Source organism: Lipomyces chichibuensis, assembly GCF_038497645.1.
Source record: "Lipomyces chichibuensis strain CBS 12929 unplaced genomic scaffold V1513scaffold_21, whole genome shotgun sequence".
NCBI lineage: Eukaryota > Fungi > Ascomycota > Lipomycetes > Lipomycetales > Lipomycetaceae > Lipomyces > Lipomyces chichibuensis.
The window spans coordinates 79,235-104,798 of record NW_027117473.1 but is presented as its reverse complement, the minus strand read 5'-3'; the positions used below and the strand labels follow the sequence as shown (position 1 = coordinate 104,798).

The window sequence follows — 25,564 nt, the reverse complement described above, 5'->3', positions numbered from 1 at the left end:
CGGCCTCTCGTCACTGTATTGCAATCTCCACCGGCTTGGCGACTCGAAGGGCCGCTAGGAATCTTATGAGCTCAGCCTATCTGGTCTATCCGAAGACGCTTTGTGGAGCATCTACTGACCTTACTCTGGCACGCATCGCACGTTATAAAGGACCGGCAGTGCACTTACCTAGTTCTCAGTTGTCGTGTCAATTCGGCACAAGATCATTATGGGAAAGGCCCAGTCGAAGCTCACGCACGACCAGCTCCAGGAACTCCAGAGGTCTACTTATTTCGATAAACGTGAACTGCAGCAATGGTACAAAGGTAGCGTAGATGTAATTCTTTTTATAGCTGCTGCACAGTTACTAACGAAAGTATGGAGATTTCTTGAGGGATTGCCCATCCGGCCAACTTACCAAGCCCGAATTCCAGAAGATTTACAAGCAATTCTTCCCATTCGGCGACCCAAGCTCCTTTTCGGAATATGTTTTTAATGTATTTGACAATGACAAGTCTGGATTTATTGACTTCAAGGAGTTCATATGTGCTCTGTCTATCACGGCCCGAGGCTCCGTCGAAGAAAAGTTACTATGTAAGACAGAACTGCGCCATTGACATGCAGGTTATCCTTATCTGACTATGGTGTGCAGGGTCGTTCCAATTGTATGACCTGAATAACGATGGCAAGATTTCATATCAAGAGATGTTGTCCATTGTCGAGGCTATATATAAGATGGTCGGATCTATGATGAAGCTACCTGAAGATGAGGCTACTCCCCAGAAGGTACACAATTGCCAAATATAATGTATCAGCTTAGTACTTGCTAATGCGTCCGCTATAGCGGGTGGACAAAATCTTCAGGGCCATGGACAAGGATTCCGACGGTGAATTGACCCTAGAGGAATTCAAGGAAGGATCTAAGCTTGTGCGTATATGTGGCTGCTCACTGACACTGGATCTAGCAATCTAACTCATCCGCAGGATCCCACGATTATCTCGGCACTGAACATCTACGATGGCCTAGTTTAAATTTCAATGTTTGATTTCTCGGGTCTCTAAAATTTCGTAATCATATCGCTTCTCACTTTGTGGCACAGTTGCTTTTTGTAGTAGTTTGGCTGTCTGGTCTTATTTGTAGTTCTATGTATTGATATGCTCCGGATCAGACAGGTTGCATGCCTAATATGGCTTGAATACGATAGAACGCTACTATCAGCGGGTGCACTTATTATCCTGTAAAATTCATCATAACCGTCAATGAGATCTAATCATTGCCATCATTTTGCTAAATGATGAACTAGTCAAAAGAGCAAGCTCGTGCGCGATAAATACAAAAACCAAACTTCACAGATTTCCGACTAGAAAAATAATACAATATTAGGTAGCCAGAACAATACCGATTGTAAACGCAAAACAAGGTGAAAATAACAAAACAAAGCATAAAACTCCATAATCCGGGCACAAAAAGAATATGCGACAATGCCGCGCAAACAAAGGATCAAGTATAGCAGACCATCAAAAGGACAAATATTAAATAGAAAGACCATGTAAACGACCAACCACATGCTAAACCATTCTAATTCATCAAATCGAAGTCATGGCATCACCGTGGCATCTGGACCGCATGTGCAATACTCAACTTTCTCACATAAACCCAAGTGCTCCCAGCAATTATGATTGTGACCCAGTAACGCCATTATGCCTCCTCCCAGCTCTTCTCGACAGTCTCCCGCACGCGCTTCTCGTATTGTTTTCGGTGGTCTTTATATAAATTTGACGCCTCGACGTTGGCCGGACTGGCGGTATTTGGATCGTTCAACAAGCTTTGGACACAGGTCAGCATACTTTCGTTTGCAGAAGTCGAACCAATTGATCAGACAACTAACCTTTGTATCGACGTCAGGATCGCCGCAACATCATATGTAGGCGACCATCTGTTTTGCAAGATATCGAGACAAAGCTCACCGGAAGCGTACACATTCGGATGGAACATCTGTGAAATAAACCGAACCACCGGTGGCTTATTGGGGTACTGTTCATCAAACTGAAGTAACAATCTAAAGGTACCGTCTTCGAAAGGTGTGTCATTTGGGCCAATGATGACCGCGTTCCAGGTCATAACATTGTCGGACACGGGAGATGCCGAAACGCCTGCTGGCGGGTCTTGTTGCATTCGCTGTGAGTTGTATGTTAGCTTGTACCCTCCTTGGGAGACTTAAAAGTGGGATGTGCTCGAATGGCAATTAAGCCTCGTCTATACGAGCACCATAATCACTTCTAAAAAAGGCGAAGAATGCGACTTCTATCAAACGACAGATGGCATAATCATCTACGAACACTTACCTTGAAATCTCGCATTAATCTTCGGCGAGCTGTCGTCGACATTTTGTAACAGGTATATCAAAGAAGCTAGACGAGATGATTTACTGCCAGAATACACAGCAGAAAATGTCTAAAATGAATCGTACACAAAGGAAACCGGTGAGGTGCGATATAATGGACGCATGGGCGGAGGTAAATCTCGTGTGTCTCCCACTTCTGTTTCCGCCGCGCTAGGGGTTTTCTGGGGTGGGTGGCAACCGCTGAGCCATGCTTCTGTTTGCGCCGTAATTGAGGCTGCGCTTACTTATTTACGCGGCTAGGGTAAGGAAATCTTCTCGTTTTTTAGTCTCGCAAGATATGGTCTAGCGAACCTTGCCAATTCTAAGGTACATAACAACTGACCATACTCTTTAAGCATGAAACTTGATGAACAAAATATTAATATATCCATCATGTAATGCTAGCTGTCTATCTTAATCCTCCTTCTCTTCGTGCACTCGTCTAACGGCCTGTACTACCATGCACTACCAATCAAATACATAACACTTAAATGTTAATAAAGCTACCAGTTTCGTACTACTCCATATTCAATGATAGAAACAATTTCAAAATTCCCGGCTAGTCAAGGATACGACCAATTAGAAATATATGTATTCTATCCACCAACTCCCGCTAATGACCAAATATTCGCTCCTGCTGTCCAACGGCTAATTCTCGATCGGATCTAGTGTCAATGCTGGATCAGCTACCGAGAAATCAAGCTCCACGCCTTCCATGCCACGTTGACGCACAAAACAAATGCTACAGGTACAGCATACACCTGAAGAATTTCCCTCTTCTTCTTCAACCGGACCTCAGTATCGACCAATTCTTCGCCATCGAAATGTCCATTCACATAATAGCTCTCCAACAGCTCATCCTTCTCCATCCACCGTTTCTGCAGCCATCGCTCAAACTCCGATTCATCGTCAAGCGGAATCGACGACCGCGCGAACCGGCGCCAATGCATATGGACACTCTTTGGCGGCCGACCCTGGTAGTAGATCGACGACAGCGTGAAGTAATCCTGCCCAAATCCGCCGCGAGGTACGCCCTCGTATGCGACAGTGCAGTCGTATAAATATGGGACGTTGAGATTCCTGAGGACGAAGTAGAGACCTCGAGCACGTGGAAGTAACAGATGTTGTGGCTCTTGTAAATTGAACTTCTGGGCGTATTTCTGGGACTTGTTGATGCCGTCCTGCGTGAAATTCGTGCCTTCTGGGAAGATAAGAAGCCATGCTGGCCATTGCGAGTCGTTGTTTATCTCACCAAGTGATTTCTTCAGTCGTGACTCATCATTTTCCCATCTCCGTGACATAAAGACTAGGTTTAATGTTAGCAGTCTCAGACAATACAGTACAATAGTAGGACTTGACTTACTAAATCGGAAGTATTGCATCCCCCACCCGACAAACGGTATATTCTTAAGCGATTCTTTTAGAATAATGTAAATACTGCCATGGTGCCTCCCTGTGTATGCAATCCACCACATATACAGCCAATCCGAATCAATCTGATGGTTCGCAATCAATACAACACGATCACCAAACTTAGTTGCCAATCGTCCGTCCTCAGTGCGCCTCATGAGACCGGCCACTGAGCGGTCACCAACAACGTGAACAGGAGTTGGACTCCACCATTGTGTCACAGTTGCTAAAACAAGGCCAAAGGATTGCTTTGTATAGTCGACGTAAGCATGGAACCAATCTTTGGAAATGAGCCGAATGGGCAAACCGAGAAGCTAGTGAATGTCAGCATGACCCGAATGACAATTTGCATCGCAGCATTGACGAACCTGTGTAAAATTGATTCTATATTAATTCACTAGTTAGTCTATCTCCGACAGCAGCGATAAAAATTTGACATACGTCAACACGGCAGATGTGAAATACACGACAAATGTCACGAATCTCACTGCCTGAAGTACAACTGGCCGCTTTGGTTTTAAAGCCGTGGACGCGGCCGCCCGTTTGAGAAAGACGCTACTGGCTGCGGACGAGACTGGCGATACTGGATCTAAGCCACCTGTTGCGGAAGTAGTGGACGACGTAGTCGAGCTCGCGAGGGACGAGAGCTCGACGTCGGCTGTAGGTGCTGGGGCCATTGCGTATCTTCCAAGCCGTTACGCTGTGTTGAGCCGATAGGAGGCCGCGCCTTTGTCTAGTGAACGAAAGATTGGTGGGTGGGCACCGACTATTCGCGGGGAGGAATTATCCTATTTTCCGACGAGTGTTACCGAAATTGGCGTTGGTGTAATCTATGAATATACTTCGCTTGTCGAGGGATTGAATGCAAGCCCCACTGTCGCTTCTCTTACTGGGGATTATCGCACTTACACGACAGTTAGCACAGCACCAAACGTTTGCGTTGCCTGTGCTTGTCTTCTGAACAGGCAATATCATAATTGTTGCAATTCTCTAAGCGTTCGACGGTTAGAGCCCTAATGGCGCGATAGAATTACCGAATAACCATATTGTGTAGTGTTTTCTTTCTAAGGATGGGGGAGAAGATCACCGAATTTACTTACGACTTTCATTGTAAGGATTTAGATGAGAGCCGTACTTGTACTCCGTAGAAAAAGTTCAGAGGTCAAGCAAAATATTATTTATTGAACAAGAATTGAATACGAAGCATGTACCAAGCAGCCACTCTGCCATTGTGAAGGCGATGAGTCAAAGGACCTTCCTCGAAGAAATAGCTCTCCAATTCCCGATAATACTAGAGAGATCAATACTTGGTGCGGAATGATGCAGCTGAATCCGCTGTTGGAATGCACCCAGAACTGAGTCGCGAACAGGGTCGCACCGTGCTGCTCAAAAATTGGGGATACTGCTTGCAACAGCCACCGCACCCTTGGTCGGAAAATTGAGGCATGCGATTACAATAGTCTATCCCTTAGGCGCAGCTGAGACAAGTCGCAATACAACGTGGGTTGAATCAGAAATACAAGGATTCGGTACGTCAGCTACCCACGTGGAAACAATATCGACACACTTCTCCAACCTTCTTCTATGACGTGGATTGGCAATACTATGTGATAAGACGAGATCACGTTTCGGGAGCAACTGGAGGCATGGGGGATTCGGCTCTTCAAAGATGGCCTTAGCGGACATTCGCGTTTTTTCTGCATTACGTTTTGAAGTTCCAGCAGAAGCTTTAATTACATCAGCCTTATGCCGGAGACGAAAGACTTGAGCCTCTGAAATATGCAGCAGAAACAACCTTCCCTGACCTGGGAATAGAATTCAGTGAGGCCGACGCTACAATACTTGAGATTCTAGGGCAATGGCTAAGTTGCAAGCGATGCTACTGCGAGAGTCATTCTTGAAAAGCAGCGGCTATGTTGTCGAAGCCTGGCATGCGCTTGGATCCACGGTCAGAGATGCCAAGGAAATTTTTCTTCATACCGGCAAATTTTCATAGGATCAGTCGTCATTTGAAGTACGAGCCCTATGGGACAACCAAATGCGGAGCAGGATGTGTTTATTCCTGTGCATATGGGACCTCCACATAGCTGTCGTCCTTGATAGACATTGCTACCGACCTTCGAACAGACACATTCGCTCTCACAGGGGATGGGCTCCAAAAAACGAAATAGAATGGGCCCAACCCGGTGAACGGAGAATGAAACCCATTTGCTTATACTTGCGGGATAACATGTTGCTTATCAGATTTCCCAAAAGTTCACAAGGTGCAAAATGACGTCGCGCAACTCGAAGACTACTCCACAGTAAACGTTGTGCATGCAGCTATCCTGGAAAACGTACTTCTTTTACTTCTTGGTGCCGCCTCGAGGATCCGGATTGAAGTTGGCAAGACTCCTGGCTGTCCTGTCTAACCCCCACCTGCGAGGGATTGTCGTCCCTAATCTACTTTGCCTTCTCGCGTTGCAGAGATCGTACATATTCTCTGTCGCCAAAAGCCGCAACCCGATGTTGAAGGCCGCCATCATGATTCTCCGTGCAAGGGCCCGGCTTTCCAACAGTAAAGAATTTCGACATTGCATGGTGTTTAATCATTTCGATGCTATAGTTCTTATAGCAGCAATTACATCCTCTACCCAGCCGAGAACCACGAAGATTCTCTCCGAATGGGAAAGTGCCGACCTCGCTGCCAACCAAGGCCCATGATCGCGGGGTCACCACAGGAAAGAGGTTTTTCAACTTATATGCGACTTAATCGAGCAGATATGACAATTAACATATACTGAATGAATCATATTTTTACGAGACTCCGACTAAGAATACATTCCTTTGGTTGAAGGTTATTCGTTACAAGCCAACCTATACTATGAATCAAACAATACATGACCCAAATGACAAAGCACGGCAAGTATTACATATTCCATCAAACAAAAACAAAAACATGAACATACAAAACAGAAGGAAAGCCGGAGTATGTCAATGCATCATGTCATCCATCGACGAATGCATTTCTCGTTAGGAGCCAATGGAGATTTCATCATTGCATATCAACGAACGAAAAAAAACGTTAGCCACTCTTCGCCTTGGTGGCCTTGTATCCTAGATTCCATGGCATTGGGATTGGTCTGACAGTGATAAGCCTTCGATCGATGTTAGCATCTGATTTGCCTTTGACACCAGAACACATACGAGTTTTCCTTCGTGGCCAAGCCAGCAAAGGCATTATACCACGCCAAGAATGCGGACAACAAGCCGAAGACACCACCAGCCTTAGCGACACCGACATTTGGGCCACCAGCATCAGTAGGATATAAATGGCCTATGCCTAACAGCAAGAACGCCATATCGAGTGTGAAGAAGAGAAGGAAGAAGGCGACAGTAGATCGGAGCGTGCAGAGCACTAAGCCGAAGGTGAAGATAAACCACGCGATCAGAAAAAATGCAAGCATGTTGTTCAGGCCGTTGATGTCGTCGCCGTATGAGGATACGATTCCAAAAGCGTCAGTTTCGATCGCACCGAACGCAAGCCAGAAACCGCCAAAGGAGGAGAGCGCAGTGGCACCAAATGTGTTTTCGAGGACCATTTCCCACATACCGGCGCACAATTGGATGAAGCCGCCATAGAAGTACGCGCAGCCGATAACGACGGAAGGGTTAGTCACCCCCCTTGCTTGGACGTTGACCAAGCAGAGAACAAAAGTAGTCAGACCGAAAGCGCATAGACCGAGAGGAGCCGGGTTAGCAAACTTGCGCGACGGAGCAGCAGCGAGACCTGTGAAATGTTAGTGTTATCTGTCAACGGTATCTGCATGTAAACAATGACGATGATGATGTCTTGGTGCTGCACGTTGTCAAAACTTAGCAACAACAGCCTCAGTTCAGGGTATCATAGCGGAGAGACACGCAGGACAGGGGCAACTGACAACAAAATGTGGTGTGGACTACGATATGAGGAAGCAATCTCTTGATGTGAACCGCCGGAGCCAACAACGTGTGCGCAGCCTCGCAATTTCACAGCGATTCTGCCGGTAAAGGTAGACAGCGACAGGGTGAAGATTGTGCTATAAGTCAGATCGCGGTACTGGCCGCCCCGATATATATTTAGGAGCCTCTGCACCCGGCACAGGAAGTCGAAAAGGGATATTTGCAAATATAGCTGCATGTGGACGCCTAAGATATTGGAGAGCCGCAAGTTTTGCAGAGACGAAATGTACTATGACGATCTTAGTTCTTATGTGGGAGATGTGGTACACTCAGGCACAGCAATCACAGTTCAGAGACAGGATCAGCGTGAAACAGCAACAATAGTGCAGCACGACCGGAACATTGCCGAAGGTAGCAAAGCCGTCTCATTCGTCACGACAACTAGTAGCAGATGACACTGAGAAAATTCTGTACATACCGGGATTTAAAGTACCCCCAAAGGCATGGATGATTTCCAACTTGGACACCCACGCGTTGCCAATTTTGATGATGTCAGGGTCCAAGGAGTGTTTCTCGATCTGGGAAGTCTCGTGGTTTGCTGTCTGGGCCTCGAGATCGATGGCCTCTTTGTCGGGCGTAGGAGTGCTGCAGGACGTCGAGTCGTTGGAAGTCATGGTAGTGATATTGGTGTCAGTCAGTTGAGCGAAAGGTTGTGGGAATCGACGAGGAAACCTGTACGAGGACCACGGTTTATGCGGTGTTTATACTGACTGACACGTTGGCCGTGTCCAGGCAAAGCGGTCACAAGACGGGGAACTTAGAAGAGGGGTGTGTGCTAGGGGCAACGGAAGAAATGCGGAGTTGGTTATTCATCGGATCTATGAGATAGAAGCAGGGAAGAAATCCATGAGGAGTCGGAGGGATGGAGAAACACTGCACGGATTAATAACTAACTGACTTTGAGCGCACCCAATAGCCCGGACGGAGTTGTGGGGCGGGGCTGGGTAGACAGTAGAGTTTGTCGGGAGCGCGGGGTGTGGTGTGGATGACATGCTGAAAGCAGTGGCAGTTACAGGCAAGTTCTAATCTTACTAACATTTATGGTGAGATCTTTGGGCTATGAGCAGAGTACAGTGTACACCAACCAATGATCGAGGCTACAAAAGGTGTATTAGCCCGGTGAACTGGCGAATCAGAGTGGACTGTTTTTAACATCGTAGGTGTACTTGCGCTGCGGCGAACATATGGAGTATAGTTCGGCGATCACGCGTCGGATATCAACGGCAAGTTGCGCCACGTTATGTAAAGGATTCGAGCTCGCATTTCACTCAAAATCGCGGGCAAATGCTATGGCGCACCGGCCGGTTCCTTTCATCAGTAATTTTGTAGCTTATACACACAACCTGATTGCACGATATTGTTGTTAGTACTTAATTAACCATTCATCAGTGGGAAAAAGTGGTACGCGGCGCGGCGCTCCTACTGGCTCAGTCTGTCTGCATAAACCACGCAGATGTTTTTAGCATTTAGTATGCTTGCTGCTTGCTCTGGCTAGCATCCGCCGGATTGATGCAAAGCTAAGACTGCCTTATTATTCAGAGCTGCCCCGGCACACTAAATTCCACTGATCCTCCATCTAAGAGTCTGCTGTCTCTTTAGACAAAAAAGGCGAACATTAGAGCACTCGCATAGACCCACTCTGCTCCGGCTGGCTGCTCACGGCTCCTCTTTGTTCTCCGGGCCGTTGGCGTTTAGGACACGTACTTTCGGCGCAAGCGACCAATGAACAAATATTCTAGCCTGCAAGATAATTTGGGTGACGGCTACATGACGCCGTTGTGCATAATATTTCTCCGCATATTCCCCATACGGACAATTAAAATGGTGGAATGGACGTCAGAGCTGCATAAGCCTTCTGCACTTAATTTACCCGGCCGGGGATTTGCTCCGTGTCTAGCTCCGACGCCCATGCCCCAAAAAGCCCGAATCCAGAACTCAGCCAGTGCCAAGCATCGGCTCCGGTGGATGCGGATAGGCTATCCTACAATTTTATCCCTCGGATGCGCTCATTCAGCCTGTCTTGATCAGGGTGCGCATTTGTATAATTGTATTTGTCTGCTTTATTTAATTATTTTTTTGCGCGACAGGGCGACCAGCGCCAAGTGGAATTTGTCGGTTCGTGTATACACTGAATTGAGAATTGATTTTGGGCGAAACAGACTGGACTTGCCAGTCTCGTAAACACTTTTAGGCTATCCTTAACGCACATGCAACGTTACTGTTACAGATAGGTTAAGCCGGACTCGGTATCCAACATGGACCACGTAGATGCCACTTATGTCTGTGGATATGTAGCATTAGTAGTGAGCAAATCGTCTGTATCTGTGCTCTCATATGTGCCACATAAGAGAAACTTCATCGCTCCAGCACGTTAACAAAAGACATAGCTATTTTGCGGAAACTGGATGGCGTTTGCTTCCGTCAGTTCTATTTCTATTCAACACATTTGTGAAATATATAAACTCCATCCCTCGTATTACAGATTACGCACCACCCTTGGAAACAACTCACACTCTGCTCCACGTACCGCTAATTATGCATCACTCCGCAGAATCCATATAGCAAACACGAGCGAGCGCACTAGCGCGAAATAATAGTTGCAAAGTTACGAAGGCCTTGTTATCAGAATGTGGCATGTTTGCGCTCACAGGCTTGATTTTGATGGCTACTACTAGAAGCCAACTGCCCAACCAAACAATATTTCAAAATTTATAGCAAACAGATATCAGACGACTTGAGAGCCCCATATGCTCCGTCGGCCTACTCGCATTCTAGTCCTCATACAAAATGTTGCGGATCGCGAGCACCACGTCCGTGGACTTCGGAACAATGTCATGGCCACCCCACTTGACAGCCAACATGCCAATTCTCCGTACTTCCGACGTCAGCGACACCTGCGACTCATCGACCACTTCAGCGGTCGCGCCGAATTTCTGCCAAAACACGTATTCACGGGCTTGTCGCTCGCCGACGCTTACTACTTCAAACAAGCCGCGCCGCTCGTCCTCGGACATCTCGACAAGCCGCTTCAAATGCCCGCCGGAAGACTGCCCTCCCTCATCAGCCTCGGACTCTAATGCGCCCATAATTGCCGCGTCAACAAGCTTTTCTCCATGAAAGTAAGGAATATGCTCATCGTCGAACGAGTGCACAACCAAAACCGTCGTCTTGCGCGAGTTCCTCACAAACCGTTCAATCCTCACATCTGAATGAAATTTATATCGCAGTTGTCGCGCGAGTAGCGTCTGCAACGCTTTGAAGCTCTTGAAAGGCGCGAGGACCGGGATCATTCCGAATATCTTGTAAGTCGACAACAGTTCTTCGATCGACGCAAACCCAGCGATTGGCACAAGTGCGCGGAACTCCAGTTTGGGATCACTCTGCGTGAGGAGGTCGGCTGCGCCGATTATCACGCCTGTGCCCAGCGATTGGCCGATCAAAATTGTGCGATCAGCTGGGACACCGGTCATGTTCAGAATGGCCTTTGCCGTGAAGGCCCCATCGGAGATTAAGGCTTCTTCTGATGGCGTACCGCCCGAGATACCAAACCCGCGGTAGTCGACGACGAACAGGTGTGTGTGCGCCGGTGAGGTCGAGATCAGAGATCGGTAGATATCTGGTCGATGCATGGCGGAAATGCAACCAGAGTTCTGCAAGTCAGCACAATACCTTCTTCGAACGCGTCGTCAAACTTACTCCGTGATCTACATCGCGTTAGCAATTACCTCAAAAATGTAATAGAGACGTACAGTATATTACAACTCGAGCATCAGGATCCTCTCTCAGAATCTCCAAATGTCTCTTCGCGAATTCACCGGAATCAATAGATTCCTGTGTCACAGACCGTCCTTGGAGCTCTTGCCTATGCGTTGCATAGACATCAAGCGGGAGAATATGCCAGCCAAACAGCTTCACGCCGTCCGGCATCGTAAGCCAGAATGGCGCGACTTGGTTTTCTGACCGGAGTTAGTGTTCGAAGACGAGTGCAGAGAACGAAAACTAACGTGCGAATCCAACAGATTCGGGATGATAGACCGTTTCTTTGCTCCCAAGACGAAGGCGATATAAAAAGACAAGACTGCCTACGTCAGCATGTCTCCCTGCATTCAACTCTCCAGTACTCCTTACTTGCGCTGAACTGGCTCGAACATAAGAGACACAATGAATGACAAGTATCCGACACCTGCAAATAATATAGCTTTTGTATAAATCGCCATTGTGCTTATATATTCGGCGATCCCTATCGACTGTCAGACCAAAATCCGTCAAAAAATAAGACGAAAGTAATCCGAATCTGTACCTGATTAAAATGTCTGATCCCTGGAATACAAATCTAAATTGCAAAATTCTATCCGTCTATCTTCTATAAAATAATGCCCCAATTTAAGATAGCGAAAGGAATTGGACTACTGTGCAAAATAACACGCAAGTGGTTGAATCGACTTACACGTACAATGAATGGCCCAACACTAAGCAGACAGTGTGGTACAAAAACCTCCATATTGCGTATGGAGATATTCAGGGGCAATGCATTGTGGATTTGACATCTGAGGCTGTAAGTGAGTAACTCGGCACAAATATCTCTGGTCCTATATTGCAGTTCTACATTTCGAATTATTCGAGAAAGGAAATTCGCATAGCTGACGTGTTCATCGATATTGACGATTATTTACTTTGTTTCGAGCTGACGGCATACAGCAATGGTTGATCTGACCAAGCCAACGTTAGAGGATCACGCAGAGTCATCTTCTAGTGAGCAAGACGAGGAGGAAGAGCGCCAGCTTGTCGACGGACAAATTTCCACGCCGACCGAGAGTTCTAAGCAAAAGAAAAAGAAAAAGAAAAACAAGAAAAAGAAAGCAAAGAATGCAGCTGCGGATGGACAAGTTGATTCTGAGACGACCGTCGCGACTAGCCCGAGTTCTGCCAGTGCGGCGACTACAAATACTAGAAGCATAGAGGATTTGTTGCGAAAGCTGGCTATTCAGGAGCAGGCATGCTATTTTTTAAGTTGACTCTAATAAGAGATATACAAGCTAATTGCTGTTATAGCCACAAAAGAAGTCCATGGCAGATTACAAGTTTTGGAGAACGCAGCCCGTCACCAAGTTTGATGAAAAAATCGACGACGAGGGTCCCATCGACAGCTGCAAGACTACAGACGACATCCCAGACAGTCCGTACCCACTACTCAAGGAATTTGAGTGGGATACAATGGATCTGTCAAATCCCGACGTGATTAAGGAGATTTTCGATCTTTTGTACGCTAATTATGTGGAGGATTCCGATTCAACGTTTCGCTTCAATTATCCGCCAAGGTTTTTGGACTGGGCATTGCGTGCGCCAGATTTCAGACCAGATTGGCATATTGGTGTGCGTGTTGCTGGCACGAGGAAGCTGGTTGCTTTTATTTCTGGGATTCCTGTGCGTTTGCGAGTGCGGAACACGACTATTCCCTCCGCTGAGATCAACTTCCTTTGTATCCACAAAAAACTACGATCTAAGCGTCTCGCGCCACTGCTTATTAAGGAAGTTACTAGGCGTGTGAATAAGCAAGGTATTTGGCAGGCATTGTATACTGCAGGCGTTGTTCTCCCCAAACCGGTGTCGACATGCAGATATTATCATCGATCGCTCAACTGGACTAAGCTCAACGAAGTCGGATTCAGTCCATTGCCACCGGGCATGACGAAGGCAAAAATGGTCGCAAAGTATAAATTGCCGAGTACCACAAGTATCCCTGGTCTGCGGTTGATGCGACGTGACGATATTGGGCAGGTGTATGACCTTCTCGTTGCTTACCTTAACAAGTTCGAGCTAGCGCCGGTTTTCGACAAAGAAGAACTTCTTCACTGGCTTATGCACGACTACGGAACTGAATCCGTTCCGAATGACGAAAACGATAAAAACCGAGTTGTCTGGGCATACGTAGTCGAGAACGCGGATGGTGTGATCACCGATTTGCTCTCCTTTTATACGCTCCCGTCCACAGTCATTGGAAACCCCATGCACGACAACCTAGTTGCCGCTTACCAATTTTATTACGCTTCCACCGCCGGTTTGGCTCTACCTAGGACACATCCAGAATGCACCACACTGTTAAAGAACAGGCTTCTTGTGCTGTTCAACGATGCTTTGATCTTAGCGAAAAATCTTGGCTTTGACGTTTTCAATGCGCTTACGTTGCTCGATAACCCATTGTTTTTGGAGGAGCTCAAATTTGGCGCGGGTGATGGGTACTTGAATTACTATTTGTTTAATTACAAGGCATTCCCTATTGACGGTGGATATCGTGAGGATGGTAAATTGGACATGGAGAAACGTAGCGGTGTCGCGGTTATAATGCTATAGTCAAGTGCGCCTTTTGCTAGTCAGAATTGGAGATATGATTTATGGACTATGTATCTAGTTCGTGCATTTCGTCACCATTGTGTGTATAACAGTATAACTGACATTAATACGATTGCTGTATGGAAGTATCAGCCAGCATACGGACGCGCCGGTGCGGCGCTGTTTGCTCCGAGCGTGTAACGATCACCAACCAGGCGAAGAATAAAATCAATATCTGGGCCGCACGAGGCGGTACGATCTAAAATTGAATTTATCTGTCGTTCTTAGTAAGAACTCGGCTTCGGTACCCGGTGCCACTTCTAAAATCCCAGTTTTATATCTCAGCATTTCCGAGTCGGACTTCTAAATGATTACAATTGATTTAATAATCCATACGCTGCAAAACATTTTTCTCAATCCTTACATCGCTATTTTGGTGCCAGTGATCTTGAAAGCGTATTGTCTAGCACCACTATTCTCGCGCTCTGCTAACGAAAGTCAGGAATATCTACTCAGTTAACGACATTGAACTTATCCTTTCCCAGATCTATGCTATTCTCGTGATAGTGTATCAAATTATCCAATATGTGTCCGATAAAAGCGGTCCCACGCGCTTAGATTCGCAGCGCGATGTTGCAGTTGTCACTGGTGGAAGCTCAGGATTAGGCTACAACGTTGCCTCTCTCCTCGCGTCGAGAGGTGTAAAAGTTGCTGTTTTGGATGCTAAAGCTCCTGATGTTCCTGTGGCTTTAGTTAGATATTATATATGTGACGTGGGAAGTTACGATGATGTTGCCAAATCGATAGCTCAGATTGAAAATGATGTGAGTCTGCCGACTATTGGGACATTTTGGTTGTGCGCATGCTAAATGGCTGTATAGTTGGGACCGGTCACGATCTTAGTGAATAACGCGGGTGTTGAGAGACGTGGTAGTTTATGGGAGATGCCAGTTGAGGATATACAATTGTACGGTAATGTCTCTTCTTTCTTGATGTAAGTACTGACATCCCAGTAGGACGATTAACGTGAATCTTCTGTCACAGTTTTATACTATCAGATGCGTACTTCCGGGAATGATTTCTGCTAATCGGGGATACATAGTATCGGTTGGTTCGTCACTGTCTTATACAAGTCCAATTTTTTACGGTAATTATTTTGTCGCGCTCGTCTTCTGAGAGGCATATTGCTCATGCTTTGTAGGGCCATACGGGGCTTCCAAGGCGGGATTACTAGGACTATATGAGACGCTCCGAGTAGAGTTAGCGCAGTATCCGGGAATCCAGACGCTCCTCGTTTTTCCTGGTCAAATGCGCACGCCAATGTTCCAGGATATCAATCCTCCACGGCAATTCTTCGCGCCTGTTGTCGAGCCACGCGACCTTGCAACGGAGATTGTCGACAAGATTGCACTTGGAAAGTCGGGGGAAATTAGAAGACCTATGTATGTCCATGGTATGCCGTATTTCAGAATATTGCCGTGGCCCATTCAGAGGGCTCTGAGATGGGTTAGTAATCTTGATGGTTCAGTCATAGCTGCGTCAAATGCAGCCATAGCTGCCTCAAGTACAGGTAGCTTTGATAATACATGATTGCGGCTTTTTTTGGAACTGCATTGCGTATCCAACGAGTGTTGGTCTGCACTTGCTTGGGGATCATAAGATGCAATGTTTGTTCTCCAAATTGATGCAGTAGCTATTTATAAGTCATCCGTTCCATAAACAAAAGCCCGCCAATTATTCCCCAGAGTTCTTACACCTTGGTCTAGTTCCCATCCTTTAACTTCGCAGACGAACTTAACGATTTCTGCTAGTAACGCCTGCATTTTCTTGCCTGCCATATGGAAGTCACTTTCGACCAATAATCTATCATCCGGAACTGCTCTCAAGACTTGTTTAAATTTGTCTCCATAACGGGAGTTGATTAGAATAGAGAAGGAAAAATAAACAGCCGCCGGCAACTTTCTGTTTGTCCATAGTTTGATCTGGTCAGGAGGCCCAGAATATGAATGCAGACAAATCCGCGCGGGAAACGGCAGTTGATCGTTACCCGACTTCGGCGTTCCATCTTCCATATCCAACTTAACAAACTTTTGCTCCTCTTTCTCCTTCTTCTTCTGCCGGCGAGTAGGAACGCTGTATCCAGTCCAAAGTCGACTAAATATCTCGTACAATATTCCGTGCGCCTGAACGCCGTGCACAGAAACTGGCCTCCGAAACTTGGCAGCAACGCGTAGCTGTGCAAGCAGTACTTCCGTCTGATGCTCCTGCTTCACCGTGAACGGACTTAACTTCTTGGTATCGCTCGAATTATGACCATTCACCACTTCAGATGAAGCACTCGAGCTGTCATCTGTGTCTGATTCCTCGAACGATATTAGTTTCCCAGATTTCGGGAGCCTGAATGACCTGTCAATTCCAATCTCGCCAACTAGTGCATTCTTATGCGTCTCTATATTTTCGATAAGGATTTCGATAAAGGAAGACAAACTGACGGGGTCAGGTAGGAGATCCATAAACTCCGTTGGCGGTTCGGGCAATAATACCGAGCGATAATGATGGTATTTACTTTCAGGTGGCATTGGCGATGTGTATAATAAGTGCGTAAACCATGGATGGTATCCTGCAGTAATTAATGTCTGTATCCCAGTCTAATGCTTGAAATAGACATACCAAAACTGGGAACGATTCTCTCCGGATACTGCGTAGCCGCGTCACGGACTTTAACTTGGTCATCCAGCCTCGTGGCCATAATGGTAAGCTTGGAGATGTCAATAATACCCAACGCTTCTGCCAGCCTTTTGTAATTATCTGTTGGATGACAATGGGCGTCGTAGATCCCTAATTCCCAAACGGAACTTGGTAGATCGTCTTCGGCGGCGGTGAAATCGAACATGCTGATGATGGACTGGAACTCTACAGTTTTCGATCGCACATAGTTTTCCAATTCTCAAACCGTGACCTCAATGCAATTTATGTGGACTAGACACTTGATACTTCGTACTATATAGGACCGGAAGCTTTAGTTGTCAGACAGTAATGCAGAAAGTAATACCAGTTAACTCTGAGAGTTTTACCCAGTGTGCTTCAGTGGACCGCAGCAATTTTACACTTTGGGAAACCAGCGGGTTAGGGCAAATGTGGCTGAAATACATGGCTGAGTGACGAAGGCGTAATCGGTACTTCGTGACGCAAGCTATACGTTGGGACAACGGACGGTGTCCCACAACTGCACCTTCCTTTCATAGTCCTCACGGCTTGATTGAGTTTTGTGTATTCTCTTTGTTGAGATTCTAGAATTTAATTACATATTGGGGATTTAATTTCTTTTGAATCGATAGTTGTGGGCTTGAATAAAGATGCCCCTTCCAGGTATGGCAGATCATCGTTTCGTGGAATCATCACGCGTGCCTCACGCTCATTACTATTGCTGACTACTCTTCGCCAGCCGCAGCTGTTTTAGGAATCGGACTAGGTGTCACGGCGGGGATAGCTCTAGGAATAATAGTATATCATGAGCGAGAGAACATCGCCGATCATATTCAACACGCGTTCTATGATTTGAAGGTGGCAATCGCCGCTATAAAGGAGCAGCGTAGTCGACGACGCCGTGCGGCCAGACTACTCGCGACGGCTTCAGATAATCAGGAGATGATGGAGTTTTACGATAATTATGATAAGGAGGACGAATTTTCCGATCCGGAAGAGACAGCTTTAACTGTGCCGTCCAGCGAGTCGATTAGGCGTCACGAAGAGAAATTTCGACCTTCTGGTATGGCTTCGAGCAGTGAGGGACTGAGACATCGCAATGCACCACATGCGGGATACTCTACGAGTGATGAGGAAGGGTCTGCTTCTAGATACGGTACGCGATTGCTTCAGACCTTGATGGCGACTTATGCTGACCATGTATATCACCTAGAAATCGTGAGCAAGGTGGATTCCAGCTTGTATAGATTACATGATGAGCACAGCAACGTTTGGGATACATCGTCCGAGACAAGTATTGAAACTCCATCTATTCAATCTGTAAATGATGAGGTGGTCGACCGCGAGGGGAGCGAGTTTGGATCGGCGTTAGGAGACACCGCCAGTGAGAGCGGCACCTCGGAAGGTTTCGAGTTCATCGCACAGTCAGGCGACGAATCTAGCTCCACCGCTAGTCGCGGATATCTTACCGAGGATGAGGAGAGCTTGAACGGCTACGAGAGAGTCCCTATTCGCCGTCGGCAGCGTAGTACCCCGATTGCCAATTAGAATTCATTCTAGCCTACATCCATAGTACATTTTTATTTGGTATAATGTTGAATTTTATTGCGGACCTCTGCAGGATAGTTACTTATATTGCTTGCGGGAATGGAGTGTTACTGGGTTTGGTTGGTCTGGACGGTATGGTGTCGTGGTTTTAGTTTACACATATTGTGATATCGATAATACATGTTTCTCCCGAAAGACGCGACAGTGTTATGAGGGCTATATCTTGGGTCACTATCCATAAGTTGATGTGATGGTCGATTCCTGTGATGCAGAGGCACAACCTCCCGACCAACTTTAACTCGTAGGTGCTGAGAGATATGGGACTAGCGTCCGGAAATACGTGTTCTTGTGCTTAACAGTTTTGGAGACTTTAATATATTCTATAAATTGCAAGATCAGGCAGCTACAAGTAGACACAAGACGCGGTCCCGTTAACTCCGAAGATTTTGCCTCACATATACATTTAAATATTGATGTTCTCGTGCTTAAACTCCTTCTTTCCTCCAGCACCAACATAATCAGCTGCAACTTGTCCAGTGCCTCTCAATTGATACTGATAGCAAGTCAAGCCTTCCAAACCGACGGGTCCACGAGCGTGGATCTTGCTTGTGCTAATACCAACCTCCGTACCAAATCCGTATCTGAAGCCATCAGAAAACCGTGTGCTCGCGTTCCAAAACACGCCAGAACTGTCAACGCCATTCAAGAACTTGTCAGCGATCTCCTTGCTTGCGGTAACAATGCTATCCGTGTGCTTCGATGAGTGAGAATTAATATGCTTGATTGCTTCTTCGACTCCTTCGACCGCCGCGACCGCAATTGTAAGCGATAAATATTCAGTCTCAAAATCCTTCTCTTCCGCAGACCCGATCGTTGCGCTCGCGGTACCTTCTACACCTGCTTGTTTCAAAGACTCTGAGATTTCAGGCGTAACCTTCAAGGAAACACCGGCATCTATCAAGGCCGTCGCTAGGGCCGGTAAATGGGACTGCAGCGCAGAGCGCTGCAAGAGTAAGTTCTCAGCGGCATTGCAAGCCGCTACGTAATTCGTCTTTGAGTCAACCACAATACGTGCCGCCATATCAATGTCCGCATCGTGGTGGACATATACGGAGCATAATCCGTCAGCGTGGCCGAGGACGGGAATTTTGGTATTGCTCTTTATTGATCGGACGAGCTCGTTGCTGCCACGTGGAACGACAAGGTCAATGTATTTATCTTGCTTCAAGAGCTCTGAGACTTCTTGTCGGGATTCGATCAACTGAACCGCGCCAGGAGGGATTTCCGTCCCTTCAAGAGCCTCTCGTATCAGCCCTGATATCGCGGCAAAGGAATGGAATGATTCTTTACCACCCTTCAGGATAACAGCGTTGCCTTCTATGAATTAATCTAGGTTATATTGTGACAAAAACATATACTACTTACCAGACTTAATGGCCAACGCAGTAATATTCGCAATAACTTCTGGTCTCGACTCAAAAATCACCAGTAAAACGCCAATTGGGCATGTCACTCTGTACAATTCCAAGCCGTCGTCCAATCTGTTCGCAAACGTGATTTTTCCAAGTGGATCTGGCAGACTAGCCACGTCCAACACTCCCTGTAGCATTGTGTCGAACTTGTCGCCTTTGGAAAGATCAAGTCTTTTGATGAGTGGCGCTGCAACATTCGCATTCTCGGCTGCCTCCATATCAGCCTTGTTCGCCTCTAGAATCTTGTCTTTGCCAGCTCGGAGAAATTCGTGGACATTCTGAAGCGCTGTCACTCGCGAGGCGTTAGAGACCGGCCGTAAGACCGCGGAGGACAAGCTCGCAATTCGTGCAATCTCTTCTGCCATAATTAGTTTGTCACTGTTGTAATTAGGGATGTGTGTGGAGACGACCATGAAGAGCTTGGTAGCCAAATATTTTATCGCAAAAGCCACAACTGTGAGTCAGTCTTCTATTTTTCCACATACTAAGTTTTCAGGGGTCGTGATGGAATAAGATGAGGATGTCCCAGGCGCACATATCAGAACGCAGTTGTGATGTTTCCGTACATATTCGGACCATTAGACATCTTAATTAGCTCTAAATGACTCTATATCTTTATATCTGGTGACTGGCGAGATCAACTATGCTGACTCTAAATGACACATAATAGTCGGTTGCCTGTCATAATTAAGCATTAAAAGGCCGCTTCGAGCGTAATCATACTTCAGCTAAGATCTGGCATGTATCGTATGAAATTTACCGTCAATTAGCTCTCATAAAGGATACTATACATATAAGATTATCAATTCTAGTAATTTGCACCTTAATCAGCAGTCGGCCGATAAGTTGACTGAATTTTTGCTATGACGTTTTGCCCGCTCGTTGGAGTTTAAACTTTTGAAGATCGAGTACGACACTTTATTAGCAGTTTGCCATATAACACTGCTGTACCTGAATATGCGGTTGCATCATAGAGGACTTTTCAAATCCCGTATGCAATTAACCGCCGGTGTTCCTATATAAATACGACCGCGGCAGATGTGACCCTCTCAAGTTCTCTATTCTTCCCGCTATAATCCTACTATCAGGAATGGCTCCGTTGAATCTATTATTTACCGGTGCGACTGGTTACATTGGAGGTGCAGTTTTGGACCACCTCATCGGGTGGAACACCAAAAACCAAGCGTACTCTATCACTGCAATTGCCCGAAAGCCGGAGGCGGTTGAAAAGATCAAGTCTTCGTACTCCAACGATGCTCTCACTGTTGTACAGGCGGGTTACTCTGATCCCGTGTTTGCGACTTTGGTCGCGGAAGCTGACGTTATTGTTCATACCGGCGAATCCGCGGATGACGGGACATCTGCGAACGTGATCACGAAGAATATCAAGGACGGTGCATTGCTTGTCCATACGTCAGGTACTGCAATCTTGATCGAGGAATCTGAGCTAGATCAGCAAGTTAAGCGCAGGTGTGACGACGTGGACGATATCAAAACGCTCACGTCTTGGGACCTGGATCATCTTCACCGCAACATCGATATTCAGATTCTTGACCTGCACAAGAACAAACCGACCGTTAACACGATCATTGTCTGCCCGCCTTTGATTTACGGAAAAGGTACTGGTAAAGTCATCCAGGCGTCGCAGCAGATTCCGTTGATGATCAAAATCGCTTCTATTTTGAAGAAGAACGCTGTCTATGGAAGCGGCAAGGCTGCATGGAGCAACGTTCATATATCTGATCTTGCAGTGTTATACGTGATTCTCTTGGCGACGTACATTTCCGATCCAAAGAGATTGTGGTATAACGACGAGGGTTATTATTTCGCTGAGAACGGCACGCACAGTTGGAAATTGATCACTGCTGCACTTGACGAGCCCTTGGTCAAGTACGGTATTATTCCCCCGGAGAATACGGCCAAAGTTGGTACTCCCGATGAAGTTCACTTCACAGACGACGAACTGAAGAAAGGACTGGAGTCGCCAAAGTTATACAAGACTGCCGCGTGGATGTATTGTACAAATTCTTTATGCAAAGCTACAAGGGCGAGGAAGTTGGGATGGGTGCCAAAACAGCCTGATGTGTATTCTACGTTGGATGATGAAGTGAAAAGATTCAAAGAATTTGGTGCGCCACGTTAATAAGCTCAATGCGTCATCTCCAGTTCGGGTTATCTTATAAAATGTGTTAATCAACTTGCTATCTAGTAACATAAATTATTATTTAATTAAGCAACGACAGTTAACGCCAACGTTAGTTCGAATACAGGAAAAAGTTTAAGTCGTAAACTTATCATAATCGCTTTCCAGGTACTAATCCAAACAAAACGCATAAACCAATCACCAAAACAATAACTAAAGACATCACCCAAATTGCTCTTCTGATCAGTAGTGACTTCACATATGGCTCTTCTATGCGCATGAGTTTCATGAAATTGAGTTCGCTATATCCCGCAAAGACAATCAGTGGGTCCAAATCGTACTGATACGAAAGACAGCCATAGATACCAATAGAGAAAGGGAGAATTAGCCATAATCGGGTAGATTTTGGTTTCCAGTCCAAAAATATGAGGATAAATGCAACCCAAAACGCCGCAAATAGCGAAAAGAGGCCAACAATAAGTCGCAACAGTGCGCCGGCGGGAACGAGGTTACCGAGAGCTTTGTTGCTAAGGAAAGCCGGAAACGCTTCTCTTTCCATCGCCTGGAATACATAGTCCTTAGCTTCATCAAAAACCTCCGGATCATCTCGGCCGTCAACTTCAATCGCTGTAGTAATGCCACGAATAATAGGTAAGGGTAAAACCAACTCGCTCTCCGCGCCAGCAACCAAATATGTAACCATGATTCTATATGCCGATTCTCTGATATGTGCTCTTGTAACAGTCGAAGAATTAACCTGGGCCAAAGGAGAATCCACAGTTGGCTCGTCGTCGTCATGTCGCTCTTCCACGTTCTCAATTTGCTTCAGTCGTTCGAGACTCCTTAAAGCGCTATTGCCTTTAGGAAAGACTTTCGAGCCAGATGCACTGCTTTCACTTCTTAAGATCATGGAAACTCGTTTACTTTCTTGCTCCGGGCCGTTTGCGATCTCGGAATGCTGTTGAAGCTTGAACGCCTCCAGGACCTGTGACGAATGCTTGCTCGAATCTTTCTCGAGATCCGGCGTCGCAACCAGAACGGACCGGCGAAGTTGGCGGACATAATGTCGACATAACGACATATGCTGAGCAATATCAAGCCTGTAAACCATTAGTAATTCCAAGGTATCACATGCGGTGCATACCACGAACCAAAAGTCTAAATAATCAACTGATCGGTGCTGATCCCGCATAAACACATAGAATGCAAACAAATCAACTGGTGTAAGCGTTCTTCTATTCAACACCTCAAACAGCGTTGGCAATCGCTGCCGCCGCTTTGTACTAATTGATGACATATTGTAAGATGGGCCCAACGAGCGACTCCTCGAGTATCAACAGGAACCGCCGTAGATGGTTTTTTTCTGTTGAATGAATCAAGAGCTTGTTTCCTGCGGACCCCTCGACTGGCTGTGACTTGCCAGAATGTACCAATCCAAAGCTACTCCAAGTCCCAGAAATTATAATCGCAAATGATCACAGAATTCTGTGATATGAAAATTGTGAAGAAGTGGGTAAATAATGACACGGTGAATGCGTGTTGAATGGTTTGTGGTTATGTTTACATTTCACCTTGAACAAAGGTGGTTGCGAGGGCAAGGGTTCTGTCAATCAAATGTTGGTGCGGCCGCCTTGCTCACTGCTTTCCAGTCTATTGAGGAGTCTACACGGTGCTTGACATCTCAATGACATAGATCCGCGTTAAATTGTAAGGCTCGCATGGGAGCAAGTAGCAAGATTGCTCCATATCATGCTGTTCTACGGCACGTTAGCTAACACACTACACGTTTGAGATGTTCTGAGAGCAAATGGGAGCTTAAGAAGTCTCTGTATTATTTTGTAAGGTTGTACTAATTAGATGGATTACAAGATATGGTAACGGTAGGTTCCGGCTCTATAGTTTGGTGCCGCAACTACTAGCCAGAAAACATTGGGACCCTACCTGCTATTCCTCTTTGGGAATAGATTCAGGTACACTTTTAGTGTAGACTGTACGCAAGCGGGCCGGTGAATAAGTTTCCTTTGATGACCTCCTCCCAGGTACCCTCAACGCACAAACAACAAACCGAATTTTGGAATCAATAAAATTTACGAGATATGTACCGGAACAATGTGGTGGCTGCCACGATCTGTGAATTTATACCGTCCGCCAACTCCAAAGCCGTGTGCACTATCGTCGAGTCGGATGGAACGACTTACGGATAAAGGTAATTGGCAGCCTTCACAAGAGTCAGCGGAAAAGCCGGATCAGATAAATGATACAATTAATAATTGGGTGCCATGCCTTGATCTTGCACGATGGGCATATTCTCGGCATTGCGAGGATTACTTCCATATGCCACACGCTACATCTCCGATGCCGGTGCCACGAACCGCGTCTTCGGATGCGACGCAGATTGGCTTCCATAGTTTAGGCCGAGATTTAGTGCGCGATGTAATATTACAAATGGGAACGCGTCCTCTAGCGCTTTTGATAACAGTGGTACTGGATTTGGGGATTCTGTTCGGCGCATGGAGGGTGCTACGCCAGTATGTGACTTATATTGAGGACATTGGATGGGATAAATGGGCAGAGTGGACGTGCTGGATGGGAGTATATTTTTTTGGCTGCGCTATAGGATTCGTGTATACAGTCAGACGGAAGAGTCGGATTTTGGTGGGATTGGACGGGGAGAGTTCGCGTCGCCAGACAGATGGAAGGGATAAGGTAAGAAGCACATTCAAAATACTGTGATTTTCTGTCGCGCTGTGTTGTGTTATTGGGTTTAGGTAGATTTCGTTCAGGTTTGATACCTTGAAGTACTGGTATTCCGCAATTGATCTTATTGTTTGGTAATTACCGCTATCGAGTACAGCGGGGAATAAATTAATAATTAAGTTAACTTATATTTGCAAAAGGCTATGAAAACAGCATCGTTTGGTGTCAAGTTATTTGTTAAAATGTAATCACGTGACAGAATTTCACATGCCATAGAAGGGCAGACACATGGGAATTCAATTAAAGTTCTGCTCTGTTGGGGGAGTCAGTTTCATGTGAGAGAGGAAATTGAGAATCCCGGTTGCAGTGCCATAATAATAGCGGTGGTCGATGATTGCAACCACCAAACCGAGATCTAGAGCGTAGGTTCAATTGCAATAGAGATAGCAAATTAGCGTCGCCCACCAGTTCTTGACGTGGACAGCCAATCATCAGACGTGCTAATGTGCGCCTGCTTCTGTTCTGATATACGCTCCCAGTATGAACGGGTTTCTAAAAAACTTCACTCGGTTGCAGAGCAAAGGGTTCAGGTTCGAGTTCGGCGGTTGTTGGGGCGGCGGCCGGGCCCACCCGACGAGGGAAAAAGTTGCTTGTTCTCACTCGCACACAATCGTTGCCAACGTTGCTGTCTAACGTAAGCGAACAATAAAAGATTATGTCAGCCTACCAAAGTTGCGACCTTACCCCCTGTAAGCGCTCATTGCACCGAACAACAAAACAGCACACAAAATTCAATCCCTACTCAATGGTCACCATCTAAGTGGTTGCCACCATAATGGCGACTCAATGGCCGAGTCAATGGCGGTGGCAATTTTATTATATGTATGTCTTTGTTCATGTTCAGAGTCGGACCA

The 25,564-nt window shown here is 46.2% G+C and overlaps 13 protein-coding genes across 13 annotated transcripts; 6 read left to right on the top strand and 7 right to left on the bottom strand.

Annotated features, from left to right (window-relative positions):
• Positions 1–42: 42 nt before the first annotated feature.
• On the top strand, positions 43–1,236 carry V1513DRAFT_416283 (uncharacterized protein). The gene is made up of 5 exons (XM_066895838.1): positions 43–305; positions 364–573; positions 632–765; positions 824–907; positions 964–1,236. Exons 1-5 carry the CDS (start codon positions 209–211, stop codon positions 1,009–1,011), a joined length of 573 nt encoding a protein of 190 aa, XP_066752929.1. The 5' UTR covers positions 43–208; the 3' UTR covers positions 1,012–1,236.
• A 442-nt stretch (positions 1,237–1,678) lies between these two features.
• V1513DRAFT_380908 (ubiquitin-conjugating enzyme/RWD-like protein) lies at positions 1,679–2,155 on the bottom strand (the record flags this gene model as incomplete). Its single annotated transcript, XM_066895051.1, has 2 exons — positions 1,679–1,805; positions 1,869–2,155. The coding sequence occupies 2 exons, from the start codon at positions 2,153–2,155 to the stop codon at positions 1,679–1,681; spliced, it is 414 nt and encodes a 137-aa protein (XP_066752928.1).
• Positions 2,156–2,636: 481 nt separating this feature from the next.
• Positions 2,637–4,706, bottom strand: V1513DRAFT_446838 (acyltransferase-domain-containing protein). The gene is made up of 4 exons (XM_066898328.1): positions 4,215–4,706; positions 4,142–4,157; positions 3,727–4,087; positions 2,637–3,669 (listed from the first exon to the last, which is right to left on the bottom strand). Exons 1-4 carry the CDS (start codon positions 4,448–4,450, stop codon positions 3,050–3,052), a joined length of 1,233 nt encoding a protein of 410 aa, XP_066752927.1. The 5' UTR covers positions 4,451–4,706; the 3' UTR covers positions 2,637–3,049.
• A 1,830-nt stretch (positions 4,707–6,536) lies between these two features.
• V1513DRAFT_446833 (GPR1/FUN34/yaaH family-domain-containing protein) lies at positions 6,537–8,606 on the bottom strand. Its single transcript, XM_066898327.1, has 3 exons — positions 8,173–8,606; positions 6,960–7,542; positions 6,537–6,910 (listed from the first exon to the last, which is right to left on the bottom strand). The coding sequence occupies exons 1-3, from the start codon at positions 8,366–8,368 to the stop codon at positions 6,838–6,840; spliced, it is 852 nt and encodes a 283-aa protein (XP_066752926.1). The 5' UTR covers positions 8,369–8,606; the 3' UTR covers positions 6,537–6,837.
• A 1,529-nt stretch (positions 8,607–10,135) lies between these two features.
• Positions 10,136–12,447, bottom strand: V1513DRAFT_446831 (Alpha/Beta hydrolase protein). Its single transcript, XM_066898326.1, has 6 exons — positions 12,055–12,447; positions 11,883–11,994; positions 11,759–11,832; positions 11,504–11,710; positions 11,451–11,458; positions 10,136–11,404 (listed from the first exon to the last, which is right to left on the bottom strand). The coding sequence occupies exons 2-6, from the start codon at positions 11,969–11,971 to the stop codon at positions 10,526–10,528; spliced, it is 1,257 nt and encodes a 418-aa protein (XP_066752925.1). The 5' UTR covers positions 11,972–11,994; positions 12,055–12,447; the 3' UTR covers positions 10,136–10,525.
• Positions 12,381–14,306, top strand: V1513DRAFT_416269 (acyl-CoA N-acyltransferase). Its single transcript, XM_066895837.1, has 2 exons — positions 12,381–12,748; positions 12,807–14,306. Exons 1-2 carry the CDS (start codon positions 12,455–12,457, stop codon positions 14,103–14,105), a joined length of 1,593 nt encoding a protein of 530 aa, XP_066752924.1. The 5' UTR covers positions 12,381–12,454; the 3' UTR covers positions 14,106–14,306.
• Positions 14,307–14,669: 363 nt separating this feature from the next.
• On the top strand, positions 14,670–15,674 carry V1513DRAFT_459103 (uncharacterized protein; the record flags this gene model as incomplete). The annotated part of the gene is made up of 5 exons (XM_066899734.1): positions 14,670–14,687; positions 14,711–14,908; positions 14,966–15,051; positions 15,101–15,231; positions 15,286–15,674. 5 exons carry the CDS (start codon positions 14,670–14,672, stop codon positions 15,672–15,674), a joined length of 822 nt encoding a protein of 273 aa, XP_066752923.1.
• On the bottom strand, positions 15,654–17,145 carry V1513DRAFT_446821 (uncharacterized protein). The gene is made up of 2 exons (XM_066898325.1): positions 16,755–17,145; positions 15,654–16,704 (listed from the first exon to the last, which is right to left on the bottom strand). Exons 1-2 carry the CDS (start codon positions 16,975–16,977, stop codon positions 15,782–15,784), a joined length of 1,146 nt encoding a protein of 381 aa, XP_066752922.1. The 5' UTR covers positions 16,978–17,145; the 3' UTR covers positions 15,654–15,781.
• Positions 17,146–17,276: 131 nt separating this feature from the next.
• Positions 17,277–18,731, top strand: V1513DRAFT_464994 (uncharacterized protein). The gene is made up of 3 exons (XM_066900018.1): positions 17,277–17,453; positions 17,530–17,946; positions 18,004–18,731. The coding sequence occupies exons 1-3, from the start codon at positions 17,441–17,443 to the stop codon at positions 18,336–18,338; spliced, it is 765 nt and encodes a 254-aa protein (XP_066752921.1). The 5' UTR covers positions 17,277–17,440; the 3' UTR covers positions 18,339–18,731.
• Positions 18,732–18,801: 70 nt separating this feature from the next.
• V1513DRAFT_459101 (Aldehyde/histidinol dehydrogenase) lies at positions 18,802–20,028 on the bottom strand (the record flags this gene model as incomplete). The annotated part of the gene is made up of 2 exons (XM_066899733.1): positions 18,802–19,712; positions 19,764–20,028. 2 exons carry the CDS (start codon positions 20,026–20,028, stop codon positions 18,802–18,804), a joined length of 1,176 nt encoding a protein of 391 aa, XP_066752920.1.
• Positions 20,029–20,554: 526 nt separating this feature from the next.
• On the top strand, positions 20,555–22,101 carry V1513DRAFT_446816 (uncharacterized protein). Its single transcript, XM_066898324.1, has one exon. It carries the CDS (start codon positions 20,901–20,903, stop codon positions 21,951–21,953), a length of 1,053 nt encoding a protein of 350 aa, XP_066752919.1. The 5' UTR covers positions 20,555–20,900; the 3' UTR covers positions 21,954–22,101.
• A 3-nt stretch (positions 22,102–22,104) lies between these two features.
• Positions 22,105–23,250, bottom strand: V1513DRAFT_380822 (RGS domain-containing protein; the record flags this gene model as incomplete). The annotated part of the gene is made up of 2 exons (XM_066895049.1): positions 22,105–23,053; positions 23,105–23,250. The coding sequence occupies 2 exons, from the start codon at positions 23,248–23,250 to the stop codon at positions 22,105–22,107; spliced, it is 1,095 nt and encodes a 364-aa protein (XP_066752918.1).
• Positions 23,251–24,002: 752 nt separating this feature from the next.
• V1513DRAFT_446812 (uncharacterized protein) lies at positions 24,003–24,852 on the top strand. The gene has a single exon (XM_066898323.1). It carries the CDS (start codon positions 24,063–24,065, stop codon positions 24,684–24,686), a length of 624 nt encoding a protein of 207 aa, XP_066752917.1. The 5' UTR covers positions 24,003–24,062; the 3' UTR covers positions 24,687–24,852.
• The last annotated feature ends 712 nt before the right edge of the window (positions 24,853–25,564 follow it).